The sequence below is a fragment of the Diorhabda sublineata genome, chromosome 1, assembly GCF_026230105.1.
Source record: "Diorhabda sublineata isolate icDioSubl1.1 chromosome 1, icDioSubl1.1, whole genome shotgun sequence".
In the NCBI taxonomy this organism is placed as follows: Eukaryota; Metazoa; Arthropoda; class Insecta; order Coleoptera; family Chrysomelidae; genus Diorhabda; species Diorhabda sublineata.
In genome coordinates, this window is record NC_079474.1 from 3,600,189 (window position 1) to 3,617,993 (window position 17,805).

Genomic DNA, 17,805 nt, shown 5'->3' on the forward strand with positions numbered 1-17,805 from the left:
AAATTCTAAAACATGAATAATTTCCGGGAATTAACCACTTTAAAATTTTAATTAACGTCCGCGGTTGACTCCATGCTCCACGATTCGAATGACAATATATAGAGGTATATATGAACGTATAGTCCGATTTATTAAATTTAATTTAATTGAGATATTCATAACATTAATAACACAAAATTCGAATATATTTTTACTTTGATCAGGATCAGGACGTACCGCAACGAATCAAATTTATTTTGCGGTCGTACGTTCTATTTTCACGTCAAATATGGAAAACTCATCCGACGACAAAATACGCCGATCGTAAAATCGTTTTTGAATACACTGTAAAAAAATTTCGTTCATCGTAAAATTAACGGGATTGTATACGGGTGTACCGGTACAAAAAAATTCGTACGACCCCTATAGACATTCGAAAAATTGGAAAATATTTATCTAGAATACGGATGGAGTTTTTTCTGTCCAAATCACAAGAATTTTTCAGTTTTTTATCTATCCCAGAGACGGGGTCACCTTTTTTTTGAAACACCCTGTATTTTCTAAATTATACAATCGAACATTACGAACTTTCAATGGATTTATACGTATGTCCATGTAGCGTTTGTCGGAATACATAATTCTAGATAACTATCCGGAGACCAGGGGCGGCTCGTGCCCAATGGTTAACAATCCCTAACTTTTACCGATTTTCAATCGATACTTTTAGTTAAACTCGATGAAATTTGTGGTTTAGGATATACGTAGATTTTTAGATCGTTATACATGCCAAAAAAACCGATTTGATATCGCAACTCTAAAATACTATAACTGACAAACGGGGTTTTATGTCATAGCATATATTTTCATCAAATCTCGGAACACCCTGTATTATACAACTCGTACACTTTTTCAAGTGGTATTTTCATACGAGGTTCACAATCAAAAGTTAAAATTGATGGACAGAAAGACATTGGTTCGTGGGTTGATTTGATTTCGATGAGGACATTTCGAGAAGGGATTTATTAGGTTTGGCCCTGACATAAGCAAGTCTACAGTAATGGTGGTTGGTAGAGTGATATGAACTGCGATAGAATAAGAAAAAAAAGAAGAGTAGTGAGGAAAGAAATGCCGGACAAACAAACGTTTCTTTGGATAATGCGGGTGACGGATACAGCGGATACAGCTGCGTTCTACCATCAGCCATTTCGTTGGTAAACAGATTCACCAGGTCACTGAAAGACTGCAGAAAACCAGCGGCCAACAGCCCATGATATGGACTTGGGCTTTAAGGAAAGAGATGGTCTAGTAGAGATCAAAAGGATGTTTTTGACAAAGAGTTTATGTCCTCGAAACTGGAGTTAATATTAACACAAACGGTATTACTGGGGCTGAATCGGCATATTGTATAGACAGTTTCCGACAATAATCTGGCAAAACAAGATTTCTTTGAGGAGATGTTTGATCTATATTCGATTTTGGAGTAGATGTAGCCTTCCCTGGAGGGTACAGCTCTACCAGTTCACACTGCCAGTCAGTACTGGCAGAAGTATGCTGCTCGTGTGCACTAAAACCCACTCAGTCATGTCTTCTGCGAGCCTATACACCCCGCGGAAACCACCGTCATGTATTATTTCACCATCCTCAATCGATGAACACACTGTTTACACCAACACTCACAATTACACTGTCCAGAGAACTCAGTTTACCTTCAGTCTCTGAAGACGATAACTTGGTTATCGAAACGCGCGTCCGACAGTGTAATTGTGAGTGTTGGTGTACACAGTGTATTCAGTATGAATATCGCCAACGGTTCCAGAAACTCCAACTTAGTTGATGCGATGTTCAAGATTTTGATGGTGCCTCGCGTCGTAGATCCTGTAAACATTTTATGGCAAAGGTTGTTACTGTTGCCTTAATCCAGCGTGGTTTTCAGTTCATGTCGTTGGCTGCGGTACTAGCTAGACATTTTGGAACTTCCTGGTATTTGTATTCGTACAGGTATACTCGAAAATATCCATGCCCAAACAGCATCTGCGTTAGGTAGTAGTTAACACTGCCGTGCTTGCCCTGGGGAGAGTACGATTTCCGTGGTTGGCTTAATTAGGACAAAATAAATCGAAAATGAAGAATGAAATTTTTCGATATCTCGCTTCGTTTTCGAGATATCGATACTTGAAGTTATAATCAACCGTTAGTTCAATAATTCGCTTTATTTGAACAGATGGCGTTCAATACTTCGTTTCAAATGAATATTTTATCATTTCAAATTCAATATGAATCTTGTAATTCAATAAAGGAAAGATTTTTTATTTAATTTTTATATTATTTACCGTGAAATTCCAAAATTATATTGATAAAACATTTTATAGCAAAATGAGGCATTTTGCTATAAAAATTTTAGCAATACATGAATAATTTGATGTTTTTCTTTAAGAATTGTCGGTTGTCGAGGGGGCGAAGCCCCCCATAAGAAATAAATAATAATAAAATAAAACTAAAATATTCCTCACGCGGAGAAAATTTTTTTTTTTTAAGATAATTTTGGCTGTAAAAAATTCACGATTTTTGAACTTTTTGCATTCAAAGTGCACCACGAAAAAGTTAGGTTAGGTTAGGTTGATATATACAAATATTAAATTAAAATAAATTTTTCCAACTTCAAGTATCGATATCTCGAAAACGTTGCGAGATATCGAAAAATTTTATTTTTCATTTTCGACTTATTTTGGGTCGATTTACAAAATGGCATATCAAATCCAGGCGCCACGGAAATCGTACTCGTGCCCTTGCACTGTGTCCACGTTAAGGCAAATTCAACTTTTCTACTTTCTATCATGTCGAAGGCGGCTCTGAGATCAATAAATGTTAAAAAAATTTCTTCTATATATACAGTCAAGAAGCTCTTTCAACTTGTAGCCGTGCCGTTGGCTTATTAGCATTTTTTTTGATAATTGTAAATAAAATTACGAAACTTTATTTATGATATCATCATATTTTGTATTTTGTTTGATAATGTCACTAGATATAATATTTTTTTGAATTTACGACAAATTAAAAAATGGAAATTCGAATCACTTCTCTTCAATTTTTTTGAAAAGAAATGAATTCAAAGCAAAAACACCAAAAAAATTCCTTTTTTTGGGTAGAATGTCAAATATCGTGTAGCCCCCCCAAATTCTAATCGTTCAATTTTACAAATTTTAGCAAACGAATTGATTTAGTTCGTTTTAATTAACGATATACATGATTTGTTCTAATTCGGATTAATTTTTATATAACGGTTGTCGTTTAATTTGAAATCGAAGTGATGTAATATCTATTGAAAATTGTAACTTTCAATTCAATTCTTGAGAAAAGTACTTACTAGTTTTTGAGCGAGGTTCACGTGGTCCGTCAACGGTAACTTTAATGGCTTTGTTGTAAGTCGCCACTTGAGGGGGAGTCGTTGAAATCGTTATTGTTATTGAAAACGATTTACCTGCAATCAAAATAAATAATAAGATATACTATAAACAAATATCTACGAGAAATGGTCCTGACCAAGAGATGGCGGTAGTTGCTTGAAAAATACAAGTTTGAAGACGCCACGTTGTTTATTATTTGTTTGGCAGCCTTTTACAATGACTTTCTAAACAAAAATTGGTGATGATTCAATCGAGTGTTTGGCAATGTTTCCCATAAAAAAGACGAATTTTTGGGCCGTTCCATAACCATGGATGAAACGTGGGTCCATTACTTCCCATCTCAAAAAAAATAATGAACTGAAAAGGGAGAACCAGCTCCAAAGAAGGCAAAGACCGTTCCATGTGCAGACAAGATCATGGCGTCGGTTTTTTGGAATGTGCGTGCGATAATTTCCATTGACAATCTTGAAAAAGGAAAAACTATCAAACGCAGAATATTATACAACGATTGAGGGAAGAAATCAAACAAAAACGACCGCATATGGCTAAGGAGAAAGTGTTGTTGAATTGCTACTTCATGCACCCTATTCACCAGATTTGTCTCTCTAGGATTATTACTCGGTGATCAAACATTTTCCAACAATGAAGATTTATTTTGAGGAGCTTGACGATCACCTCCAGGCTACATCACCTAAGACATTGTCCTCATAACGGATGAATTAGGCAAGGCAAAAAACATGATACAAGATTTGCAAATCGCTACAAGGAAAGTTGGTCTAAAAATAAATTTCAATAAAACCAATATGATGACAAATTTAGTTCCTAGCCAGATAATAAATGTGAACAGCAGTCTGGACACTAGGATGGGTTTCGTTTGGTAAATTTCGAGATGTTTTCAAAGCAAATGTGCCATTCGGCCTTAAGAGAAAAGCCTTTAACCAATGCGTCTTCCCAGTCCTGACTTATGGCGCGGAGATCCTGACATTAACTAGAAAATCAATGGAAAGGACTAAGCTCGGCATCACTATCAGGGAAGGGATAAGGAATGACGAATTGCGCAGACGATCTGGAATTAAAGATATCATAGACCAAATACTGAGACAAAAATGGCAGGACATGTGCAAGGATACAAGATAACCGATGGACAAAAAGACTTCTGGAATCGGATACCGAGAACAGAAAGACGAAATCCAGGAAGAACTACTGGAGATGAACTGACGATATTAAAAGAATTGGGTAGCCACCGCTCAGAGCAGAGAAAACTGGAAGCATTTGGAGGAGGCCTAAGTCCAGCAGTGGACGAGATAAGGCAGAATGATGATGATGATGATTAAGATCGGTTCGTCGTTAATCCATCACCAGTTCCAATCCAACCTTCTCCAAAATGTTGCAAGGATACAAGAAAACCGATGGACAGAAAGAGTTCTGGAATCGGATACCGAGAACAGAAAGACGAAATCCAGGAAGACCTACTGGAGATGAACTGACGATATTCAAAGAATTGGGTAGCAACCGCTCAGAGCAGAGAAAAGTGGAAGCATTTGGAGGAGGCCTATGTCCAGCAGTGGACGAGATAAGGCAGAATGACGATGATGATGATGACGATTCTTATAATAAAAATGGTATCGAACTTATTGAACATCGGTGGGAAAAGTGTATGAAGCTAGAAGAAGATTACGTTGAAAGATAAATATATTTTTTTCCAAAATTTTTGTGTTTTTGGACCAGGTACTTCTTGGACCATTATCGTAAATAACAACAAAAGTCTTAATATTGTTAGATTTTTACTAGATTCGAAAGAGAAAACAATTTTCTTCACAATTTATTTTTAATAAAGAAGAATGTACTACACCTGTTTATTAAAATGTTGTATGATGCATAATTTCTCGATTGTTCGTCATAAAAACGATGATATGTACCAGCAAATCTCTCATTTATCCATAAATCTTTTGTGTCAGAATCAATTTTGTTGCTATATTGAAGAACGTGTCGAAGGGTACTAAAATATGCAGCTTTATTTGGCATTTACTGCTTTTTAATATATTATTAAGCCATTGTTGGGTATTCCCAATACGACAAACCTTTTGAAAATGCTTAATTTTTTAATTAGAACCACAAAATCTTCAGTGAAAAGCCGACAATCACTTCTTAAAGTTATAAGAAACAAAAATGGGTAATGTATGTAATAAATTTGTTTTCAACGAAAAAAATCCGGTTGGTGATTACAAAAATGCTTGGAGTAGTGAGGCAATTAGAAACAAATTCTTTGGCAGAAAATTGAAATAAGTACTTAGACGAAAAACCAGATTCAAGACTATACTTTAACTAGAATGGTGGCTAGTTAATACTAAAAGCTTTTGCTCATATCTGTAATAACCATCTGAGGACTTGGTGCACCTGGAAATCATCTTCAAAAGCTTTCTAGGAAAATTTCGAAAATTATGTCTTGGTGACTTTTGAAGTCTTCTCAAATCTAACAATCTAACCGCCACCTCGATACCTCGATCTTCTCGAATCTGGCAACGGTGACAAATCCCAGGTTTCTGAAGCATTTTTCTATGAAATGGTGGTGGTTTTTAGACTATTCATAAATCTGACATCGCCGTTCAACTTTATTGTACCTGATAGTCTAGAATTTAGACGGACATCATCTCCAGGATTTTTTATACAAATAACTAAGCGAAAATCGAAAAAGGGTGATTTTTGGTTGCCCTTCTTGAATCTAGTACCCAAACTAACCTCTGCACCTTTGATATACCGGAACGTAGACTTGGACATGATTTTCGAGAATTTTCATTGTCACAAACGTGCCGAAAATCGCATCAAGTTAGTTTTTAAGTTGCTCTTCTCAATTCTGACAAGGGTAACCACCATTACGGGTATCTGGTGTACTGTAAACTAAATATGGAAATCATCTTCGAGAGTTTTTTTCAAATATTCATATAGACAAGCCGAATTCGCACTAGAGTGGTTTTTGGGTGGCTCTTCTCTATACTGACAACGGTCATCAGCCCTCCGGGTACCTGGAGTGCCTAAATATGGAAATCATCTTCAGAAATTTTTTTGAAATATTTACATTAAAAGCCGAATTTGCACTGGAGTAGTTTTTTGGTGGCTCTTCTCTATACTGACAACGGTCATCAGCCCTCCGGGTACCTGGAGTGCCTAAATATGGAAATCATCTTCAGAAATTTTTTTGAAATATTTACATTAAAAGCCGAATTTGCACTGGAGTAGTTTTTTGGTGGCTCTTCTCTATACTGACAACGGTCATCAGCCCTCCGGGTACCTGGGAGTGCCTATATATCGAAATCATCTTCAGGAGTTTTTTTTAAATTTATACATTAAAAGCCGAATTTGCACTGGAGTGGTTTTTGGGTGGCTCTTCTCTATACTGACAACGGTTATCAGCCCTCCGGGTACCTGGAGTGCCTAAATATGGAAATCATCTACAGGAGTTTTTTTCAAATTTGCATAAACGAACCGAAAATCGTATCAATGTGATTTTTGAATCGCTTTACCCGATTTTTAAAACGAGGATCAATCTTCCGGGTATCTGGTGTATTGTAACCTAGATATGGAAATCATCTCCGAGACTTTTTTTGAAAATATTCACATAAACAAGTCGAATTCATATTAGAGTTGTTTTTGGGTGGTTCTTCTCGATCAGGAGTGATCAGCCCTCCGGGTATCTGAAGTAACTAAATATGGAAATCATCTTCGAGATTTTTGTTGATATATTCACGTAAACAAGCCAAATTCATATTAGAGTGGTTTTTGGGTGCCTCTGTCGATTCTGACAGGAGTGATCAGCTATCCGGGTACCTGGAGTAATTTAATATAGAAATCATCTTCAGGAGTTTTTTTTATTTTGCATAAATCAACCGAAAATCTTATCAGTATGATTTTTGAATTACTTTACCCGATTTTTGTAACGAGGTCTAACCCTCCGGGTATCTGGTGTACTGTAACCTAAATATGAAAATCATCTTCGAGAGATCTTTTGAAATATTCATATAAACAAGCCGAATTCACACTAGAGTGACTTTAGGGTGGCTCTTCTCTATACTGATAACTGTGATCAGTCGTCCGGGTACCTGGAGTGCCTAAATATGGAAATCATCTTCAGGATTTTTTTTTCAAATTTGCATAAATGAACCGAAAATCGTACCAATGTGATTTTTGAATTGCTTTACTCGATTTTAATAACAGGGACCAACCCAACCAGTATCTTGTGTACTATAACCTAAATATGGAAATCATCCTCGAGAGTTTTTTTAGAAATATTCACATAAATAAGCCGAATTCGTACTGAAGTGGTTTTTGTGTGGCTTTTCTTTATTCTGACAACGGTGATTAGCCCTCCAGGTACCTGGAGTGCCTAATATGGAAATCATCTTCAGGAGTTTTTTTGAAATATTTATATTAAAACCGAATTTGCACTGGAATGGTTTTTGGGTGACTCTTCTCTATACTGACAACGGTTATCAGCCCTCCGGGTACCTGGAGTGTCTAAATATGGAAATCATCTTCAGGAGTTTTTTTGAAATATTCATATAAACAAGCCGAATTTGCACTGGAGTGGTTTTTGGGTGGCTCTTCTCTATACTGACAACGGTTATCAGCCCTCCGGGTACCTGGAGAGCCTAAATATGGAAATCATCTTCAGGATTTTGTTTTTCAAATTTGCATAAACGAACCGAAAATCGTATCAATGTGATTTTTGAATTGCTTTACTCGATTCTGATAACAGGGACCAGCCCTCCCGGTATCTGGTATACTATAATCTATAAAAATCCTCGAGAGTTTTTTTGAAATATTCACATAAAAAAGCCGAATTCGCATTGAAGTGGTTTTTGTGTGGCTTTTCTCGATACGGACAAGGGTAATTAGCCCTACGGGTATCTGGAGGATCTAAATATGGAAATCATCTTCAGGAGTTTTTTTGAAATATTCATTTAAACAAGCCGAATTTGCACTGGAGTGGTTTTTGGGTGGCTCTTCTCTATACTGACCACGGTTATCAGCCCTCCGGGTACCTGGAGTGTCTAAATATGGAAATCATCTTCAGGAGTTTTTTTGAAATATTCATATAAACAAGCCGAATTTGCACTGGAGTGGTTTTTGAGTGGCACTTCTCTATACTGACAACGGTTATCAGCCGTCCGGGTACCTGGAGTGTCTAAATATGGAAATCATCTTCGAGAGTTTTTTTCAAATATTCATATAGACAAGCCGAATTCGCACTGGAATGGTTTTTGGGTGGCGCTTATCTATACTGACAACGGTTATCAGCCCTCCGGGTACCTGAAGTGCCTTAATATGGAAATCATCTTCAGGAGTTTTAATGAAATATTTATATAAACAAGCCGAATTCGCACTGGAATGGTTTTTGTGTGGCTTTTATCGATACGGACAAGAGTAATCAGCCCTCCGGGTATCTGGAGTACCTAAATATGGAAATCATCTTCAGGAGTTTCTTTCAAAATTGTTACCCAGCCAGTTTAAATCCTGTCTATTTACAAAACTGGGCAAATGGAAAGCTCCCATTGGTGATAGAAGTCTTTGATTCTTTGTGAATAAGATATACAAACATAAAAAAGGGAAACAGAGTCTTCTATAATCAAATAGATAAAATGAAAATACGTAGAAAGATTAAAATTATGTTAAGTCAAATTGCATTAACATAAAAAGATATAAAGATCTAAAAAGACAATGAACGTCTAATGAAAAGAAAAAAAGACACGCACACGTATGGGATAGAAGAAGAAACGAAAACAGAAGAATAGAATGTGTAATAGAAGAAGGAACCAATAAAAGAAAAAATAAACAAGAAACATAAGGCCGAAGAGAAAGAATACAGTGCAACAAATGGATACAAGTTTCAAGTCCGTTTAAAATTGTAGTGTCTAACATTCCACGAGTCGTATATTTATCTTTATGCGATGAATAAAACGAACTAAATAATTCTTTTCAAATGATAATGAAACTACGTTGGAGTGTCACGCAAAGGGGTCAAAGAATTCGTCCTTACCTACCACGCATCAACAAGAAAGCAATAGTTTGGCGAATGCCACATGTGACTCCCAATTATTGTAATTTCTTTTTCATGAAATGCGGTAAAATATTATTCTCGTGCCATGTGCCATACAACAACTGCACCTTAAATTTTTAATGACGGGTCCGTGGATCTATTTCTTTCTGTTCGATTTTTCACGCACGAATAAAAGAAAATTCGTACATAGTTTGGAAATTAATGTTATAAATCATTGACGAAAGTGTTTGTTTTAATTTTTTTTTAAATATTTGTCTCTAAAATACATGAAATTGAGAGATATCCAAGTGGCGGCCTCTAAACCAAGTTTAGAAGGTACGGTATACACGATTATTGCTTCGTAAGTTTTGAAATATGGCAACACTGCTGTCAATGTGTCAAATGTGATATTTTAATGTACGAATTCTATTTAGATACTTAGAAATTCATCGCGACTTTCGACGTGGATTAAACCAACAACTCGCTTCGACTCTTGGTGATGAAGCACCATCTCCATCCACCGTGTTTCCCTGGTTTTCCGAATTCAATCTTAGTATTGAAGGTCGCTCAAAATCGTCGTGTGACATACCAAGAGATTGAGGCATACTTGGGCACCAGTGCCAGTCGCATACATTTAATAATTCATGAATATTTGGCTGTCGAAAAGATTTATTCGTTTTGGATTATCACTTCGTAGCAAATGGAATGTTTTTGCGAAATAACTGCACATGTCGCCTCAGTTCCATTAGAGCCAAGTAGAACTGTCAATTTTGAATAGTATACCAGCATTTGTATGCCAGAAGGGAAACCAATCGCGAACGACACACGTTCTTAGTGTTAATTCCTGTTTCTTTAGGAATCTCCATAATTTCTCCATGTTGTATTCGATGCTTGTATCGAACCAACAGTATTTTTTTGTCGCCTGGTTTCTTAGGAAGTGCAGAAGTACATATCGTTTTGCTATCAAGCAGTTTATACTTTATCAGGGCCTTCCATGTAGGAGTCCTCAGACTTGAACGACGAGGCTTAGCTTGGGCTAACCTGGCCTTGGCAAACGTAATCCAACCTCGGAATAGACATCTTGACATTAAAAGTAATAATGGGATGCAGATCAGTGTTGGGTTTATCAGGGCAACGAGGCCTGGTCGAAGCTTCCAAACCAAGCGGGGGACATTGGATAACGGATCGCAAGCTAGGGTCAGAGTTCTGAATACTTGGCCCAAGTCTGGGACTATACTGGACCCATCGTAAAATGTATGATGAATCTACAATAAGCGTCACACCATTTACAAAATTTACAAAGAGAAAAGATAGAAATTCTAAGGATGGTAGGTTCTGACGACAGTCATTGCTGTCATTACAAAACTACCCTTATGCAACTTCGACAGAGATTGCCTTAAAACAAAAATTTACTCATTCGTTTGTAGTCATGTTTTCAAAAAAAGAAAAACTACATCCATACAAAGTCCTCTGGTTAAGTCCTCTAAGGAAATGATTGATATTTTATGAAATTTTCATGAGGTGGTACAGTCGATCGATACAATTGTCGCTATTAGGCTCGGGAAAATCCCAACAAGCATTCAACAGGTTATTTGGAACATCGTATGACAGTGTTTCTGCACCTAATTGAAGCATTTCGGGATCTAAATAATAAGGAAAACTTATCCCAGTATTTGGTGTATATTCTCTATCATGTACAAAGTTTTTCACGACGAGCTGAATCGATATGTATATGAGATAGTACTGGAACTAGTGTCAGTTTTCTAAAACTTCCGGTTATACCGTTATTTTAAATGGAATGCTATGGTTTTTATTGAATTTTTGGAATCTACGCAAAATTTCAATATAACTTTATATAAGGCATCGTATGTCTAAAGTCCACCATTTTTTAATTATTTCACATTTTCGAAATTTTTGGACACATGCAACCGTTCACTAAAAAACTTATATTTCCAAGTTTAAGTGAATCAGGTCTAATATTTTTGGGATTTGGACAAATAACACTTACAGCTTTCAAAATCTGTGAAAACCTTGATAAAAATTTGTATAGGGTGTTCAGAAAATGGTGCCGAATTTTGCTATCTAAAAACTTCCAAAACTAAATTTCAGTTTTCTGAAACTTCCGGTTATACCGTTATTTTAAATGGAATGCTATGGTTTTTATTGAATTTTTGGAATCTACGCAAAATTTCAATATAACTTTATATAAGGCATCGTATGTCTAGAGTCCACCATTTTTTAATTATTTCACATTTTCGAAATTTTTGGACACATGCAGCCGTTCACTAAAAAACTTATATTTCCAAGTTTAAGTGAATCAGGTCTAATATTTTTGGGATTTGGACAAATAACACTTACAGCTTTCAAAATCTGTGAAAACCTTGATAAAAATTTGTATAGGGTGTTCAGAAAATGGTGCCGAATTTTGCTATCTAAAAACTTCCAAAACTAAATTTCAGTTTTCTGAAACTTCTGGTTACACCGGTATTTTTAACGGAATGCTATGGTTTTTATCAAATTTTTGGAATCTACGCAAAATTTCAATATAACTTTATATAAGGCATCGTATGTCTAAAGTCCACCATTTTTTAATTATTTCACATTTTCGAAATTTTTGGACACATGCAGCCCTCCACTGAAAAACTTATATTTCTAAGTTTAAGTGAGTTAGGTCTAATATTTTTGGGATTCGGACAAATAACACTTACAGCTTTCAAAATCTGTGAAAAACTTGACAAAAATTTATATAGGGTGTTCAGAAAATGGTGCCGAATTTTGCTATCTAAAAACTTCCAAAACTAAATTTTAGTTTTCTGAAACTTCCGGTTACACCGTTATTTTAAATGGAATGCTATAGTTTTTATCAAATTTTTGGAATCTAAGCGAAATTTTAATATAACTTTATATAAGGCATCGTATGTCTAAAGTCCACCATTTTTTAATTATTTCACATTTTCGAAATTTTTGGACACATGCAGCCGTTCACTAAAAAACTTATATTTCCAAGTTTAAGTGAGTCAGACCTAATATTTTTGGGTTTCGGACAAATAACACTTACAGCTTTCAAAATCTGTGAAAACCTTGATAAAAATTTCTATAAGGTGTTCAGAAAAAAGGGCCTAATTTCGATATTTAAAAATTTCGAAAACTAAATTTTTTCAAATGGCAGCCCACATTTTTCTCTTTACCATTGGAATCTACACTTTAAATTAAGGAGACTTCGTTAGTAAATTCATAAATCTCAACTTAACGGTTTGTGTAGAAACTTGAAAAAACTGAAATTTTCATGGTTTTTAATTGTCACGGCGAACAATGAATATCAAAAGTTAAATTATCAAAAATTAAAATACTTTAAAAACGCTAAACAAAGAGAAGAACAAAACCAAAAATTAAACTTAAGTTAATGTTCGAAATGGTCGTCCCAAACTTCCAAAAATTTATGGATTCTTCTGAAAAACCTGTGCTTAGTGGCGTTTCGAATTTCTTGTGGTGAAAGAGTTCGAAATGCATTCCGAACTCTTTCCTGACAGTTTTCTTTTGTAATTAACGGCGAAGCATACACGATATCTTTTATACGACCCCAAAGAAAAAAATATATACAGTTTGTCCACGTAAGTTGGCGGCATATGGGAAACTTTTTTATTATTAATTTTACGAAAAAAAGTTATTCTTTATAAAATGTTCTGCATGGTACAAAACCTAAAATTCAATCATCAGATGTTAAAAATTTTCAGTAGTATACGAGGTTTGTCAAAAAATGTGATTTTTGCTCTAGAGTAATCAATATCGAAAATTGTTATAAAGAAAAAATGTTTAGAATTAAAAATAGCTTTCAAATATTCAACATTGTTTATTTACAATAAAATAACAGATTTTGAAAGCTGTAAGTGTTGTTTGTCCGAATCCCAAAAATATTAGACCTAACTCACTTAAACTTAGAAATATAAGTTTTTTAGTGGAGGGCTGCAAGTGTCCAAAAATTTCGAAAATGTGAAATAATTAAAAAATGGTGGACTTTAGACATACGATGCCTTATATAAAGTTATATTAAAATTTCGCGTAGATTCCAGAAATTTAATAAAAACTATAGCATTCCATTTAAAATAACGGTGTAACCGGAAGTTTCATAAAACTGAAATTTAGTTTTGGAAGTTTTTAGATAGCAAAATTCGGCACCATTTTCTGAACACCCTATATAAATTTTTGTCAAGTTTTTCACAGATTTTGAAAGCTGTAAGTGTTATTTGTCCGAATCCCAAAAATATTAGACCTAACTCACTTAAACTTGGAAATATAAGTTTTTTAGTGGAGGGCTGCAAGTGTCCAAAAATTTCGAAAATGTGAAATAATTAAAAAATGGTGGACTTTAGACATACGATGCCTTATATAAAGTTATATTAAAATTTCGCGTAGATTCCAGAAATTTAATAAAAACTATAGCATTCCATTTAAAATAACGGTGTAACCGGAAGTTTCATAAAACTGAAATTTAGTTTTGGAAGTTTTTAGATAGCAAAATTCGGCACCATTTTCTGAACACCCTATACAAAGTTTTATCAAAGTTTTCACAGATTTTGATAGCTATAAGTATTGTTTGTCCGAATCCCAAAAATATTAGACCTAACTCACTTAAACTTAGAAATATAAGTTTTTTAGTGGAAGGCTGCTAACGTCCAAAAATTTCGAAAATGTGAAATAATTAAAAAATGGTGGACTTTAGACATACGATGCCTTATATAAAGTTATATTAAAATTTCGCGTAGATTCCAGAAATTTAATAAAAACTATAGCATTCCATTTAAAATAACGGTGTAACCGGAAGTTTCATAAAACTGAAATTTAGTTTTGGAAGTTTTTAGATAGCAAAATTCGGCACCATTTTCTGAACACCCTATACAAAGTTTTATCAAGGTTTTCACAGATTTTGATAGCTATAAGTATTGTTTGTCCGAATCCCAAAAATATTAGACCTAACTCACTTAAACTTAGAAATATAAGTTTTTTAGTGGAAGGCTGCTAATGTCCAAAAATTTCGAAAATGTGAAATAATTAAAAAATGGTGGACTTTAGACATACGATGCCTTATATAAAGTTATATTAAAATTTCGCGTAGATTCCAAAAATTTAATAAAAATCATAGCATTCCGTTTAAAATAACGGTATAATCAGTATCAGTATAATATTTTAGATAAGACAGATTTCACAAACGTACAACATTCGTAAATATTTTAGTTTTAAGACTGATTTTTGTAAATATTCGAGTTGTTGTTTCAAATGTTACAATCACGAAAGTTGCGGAATTTTTATGACAATTCCAACCACATCCGCAGGTTGTTGGTTAGAGTACCTCACCACGAAGCTCTGATACATTTTGAATTTATGAAAGATACGATTATTTATCAGATGAGAATTTTTAATGACTTAAGAAATAAAAAAATGATTCTGTTACGTAACGGGAAGGAAATTGGTACTTTTAGAACGAAGTATAGAATGCCTTGTTTATTTTAGAAACATTCGTATGATTTTTATTACAAAAACTTTCAATCCAATCCCGATTGGGTTTGATTAGACGAAAAAAACTTTGCAATTGAATCCACCGCAATATGGCAGCTAGAATGCATTACATTCTTCTTCTTCTTAAAGCGCCATCTTCAGACAACTATTCACAATCACAGCTGTCCTAAGCAATTGGTTCGAAGTGCAGTTATACAACTCCCTTTGCGATTCTATTTGTAACTTCACATTTTAAGTGAAATTTTTGGTTTTTACTTTTGTGAAATAAGATTTAAACCCAATTTCGTAACTTACTTGGTTTTTACAGGCTTTTGCACTCATAGGAAAATGGGGAGTAGTTACGTAAAACAACGGAAATTATTGCAAATATTTTATTATTAATAAGTAGCTTATTACAATATAATAATTGTAGTTTCATTAATTCACAGCACAAAAAAGATCAGAAGTAGTTATTGTTATTCATTAATGTTGACAAAACTTCGGATAAAACAAATAATTTAAGAAATTTAACAATCATCGAAGTGAAACTGTCAACTGTCAACTTTGAAGTGACTAGAGTCACTCCAGAGCGTTCCGAAAGTGTTTTGCAGTACGGAACTGTCATTTGTACTACATGGAACACTCAAAACGCAACTTTCGGTATGTAAATGAATACAGAACAACTTTCAGATGTCATCGTCTAATAAATTTAATTAAAAAATACATTTAGGTTATAAAACTTAATGAATAGGTAGTTTTTTTACAACATTTTTTCAGTTAATTTACTTATATATAATCTAAAGAGCTCCAGTCTTTCTCTTCTCAAGCATGGTCCAATCCTCAAAAGTTTGTAAAATATCTGTCCAGAAGTCGTAGAATTTATTTGTTAAAAAAGAACAAACTTTAAATGGAAAAATTTGAATATAGCATTTGCGTTGGAATTATTAGGGAATCCCAATAGATTCTGCGAAATTTGTTAATAAAATTATTCCAGAAAAATTGGAAAGTAACTTTATGAACCAGCATTCGTGTACGAGGTCATTTTATTATATATTTTCTCGAATAGATGTTTATTCATGACAAATACGTCATTGAATAAATAAAATAGACCTTCTGGACTTTATATTATTCAAATAAATATCTTTGGTATTAAAATAAATAAAAAAAATAATTTTTGTTTCTCAAAAACGAAAAATTTTTAAAATATTCAATTTAAGTCAAAGTTTTCGCAATGTTTATAGTACCAAATTATTAAAATCGAACAATAGGTGGCGCTAATGAGTTGTGACAGTGACTTTATAGACAGTTGAGAGTGGCGGCCATGTTTAAACCAAACTACGATACAAAATAAATGATTCTCGTATTGTTTTTTAGTTAAAAATACTACTGAAACCTTGAAAAGTTTTTGATTCTGTATTAGAAAATATAAATCACGATCTTGTGAGAAAAGCAAATGTTAAATCTGCTGAATTTGGGTTAAATATGGCGGCCATTCTCATGTGTCCACACTGTCACTAGCAAGTCACTGTAGTGGCACCACTGTATATGTGAAAATTGACGTTTGTTATTGCGAAACCAGTGGCAATTTGGAAATTGACTAAATTTTTGACGACGCACAGTGTGTCGTTTCACGAATCTAGTGGTACGAAAGACTAAAAATAGAATAAATAAACTAAAACCATTAAATCAAACTGATTCGTCTGATGAAAAAGAGTCAGTTGGGTTTTCTTCGTTTTGAAGCATATTTGATAAAGGTCGAGGCTCTACTGTAGGAAATACAATCAACTTTAAAACCTCTGTACACAATTGACCCTGCTTCATCATAACATCTGATCAGAGGATCAGATGTTATGATCAACATTGAAATTAAATCCGTATTTGTGGTAACACGTGGACACTTTCTGGTGTTGTGCTCCCGGAACCTGCGGCAATCTTTGTTCCTTGCTTCTTGGGCTTCTTCTGAAAGCTGGCCAATTGGAACTATTAAAGATTCTATGACCTCTGTGCTATGAATGAGGATTTTATGTACCGTCGTTGGCATATAGTACCATGAGTAAAAACTAAAATAAAGTTCTCTGATTTCTAGACAGAAGTTTTCAAATTCTTCTGTATGTGTATTTCGAGGCCAGAGGACAATGTACTCAGTATTACGTAAAATTTTTTGATGAGCTGAACATCCTATCCTGCGATTTGTGCACCCAATTCAGGGTTGCAGAAAAATCGGCGAGAGGTGTTTCAGTCATTAGTTGAGCCGAATCCTGGCTTTGGTTTGTCCACAATTAGTCCCATTTCTTGTTTGAAACGTTGTTTAATTTCTTCGGAACGTTGTTTTACAACGAATCCACGCATGAAGAGTTGACAAACCAAACCCAAAATGATTTTGATTGCTGTCAAAGTGCCTTGAAACATCGTTCATCGTAGTTGGAGTAGCACCGCAAATGAAGCATTTCCCTCCAAGACCTTATGGGTTTCCACTAGCGTCAGTTCAGAGTTTTCCTTCGCGAAAATAAATTTGATTGGACGGCAAAACATTGTAGATGATGGTCGAGGATTCTGCCAAAAGAAACTTCCGTCACAGCCCCCATTATAAGAGTGAACGATGAATCCAGAACCACACTACCTATAACACCTTTTTGAGCTTCTACCAAGCGCTCAACTATTTTATCCAATATGGCTTGGAGTTTGATTTCAGCACCAGATTTGAGTTTGGTGGCAAACAGGCTTGTTTTGCTTTACTTAAACAGTAATAGGATGGCAAGAAGTCATGACCTGCCTTCATAGACCACTTTCTAGTCTGCTTGTATGTGTGCGTTGTTGACTTAGAGTCTAAATAATAGAAGAAGAAGCAGCTACTGGACATTCGTTTATGTTTTCCCTTTTGCACGTACTGCTACT

At 34.6% G+C, this 17,805-nt stretch overlaps 1 protein-coding gene across 2 annotated transcripts in view; it reads right to left on the reverse strand.

The window, feature by feature from the left end:
• Window positions 1-17,805, reverse strand: part of LOC130443763 (runt-related transcription factor 3-like) — a 66,765-nt gene that overhangs the window by 42,915 nt on the left and 6,045 nt on the right. The window contains exon 3 of one of the 2 annotated variants that reach the window (XM_056778566.1): window positions 3,344-3,457. The exons of the other annotated variant lie outside the window; for it this stretch is intronic. Coding sequence (XP_056634544.1) covers window positions 3,344-3,457 — 114 coding nt within the window. The remainder of the gene's footprint in view (window positions 1-3,343; window positions 3,458-17,805) is intronic. 2 annotated transcript variants of the gene reach the window in all.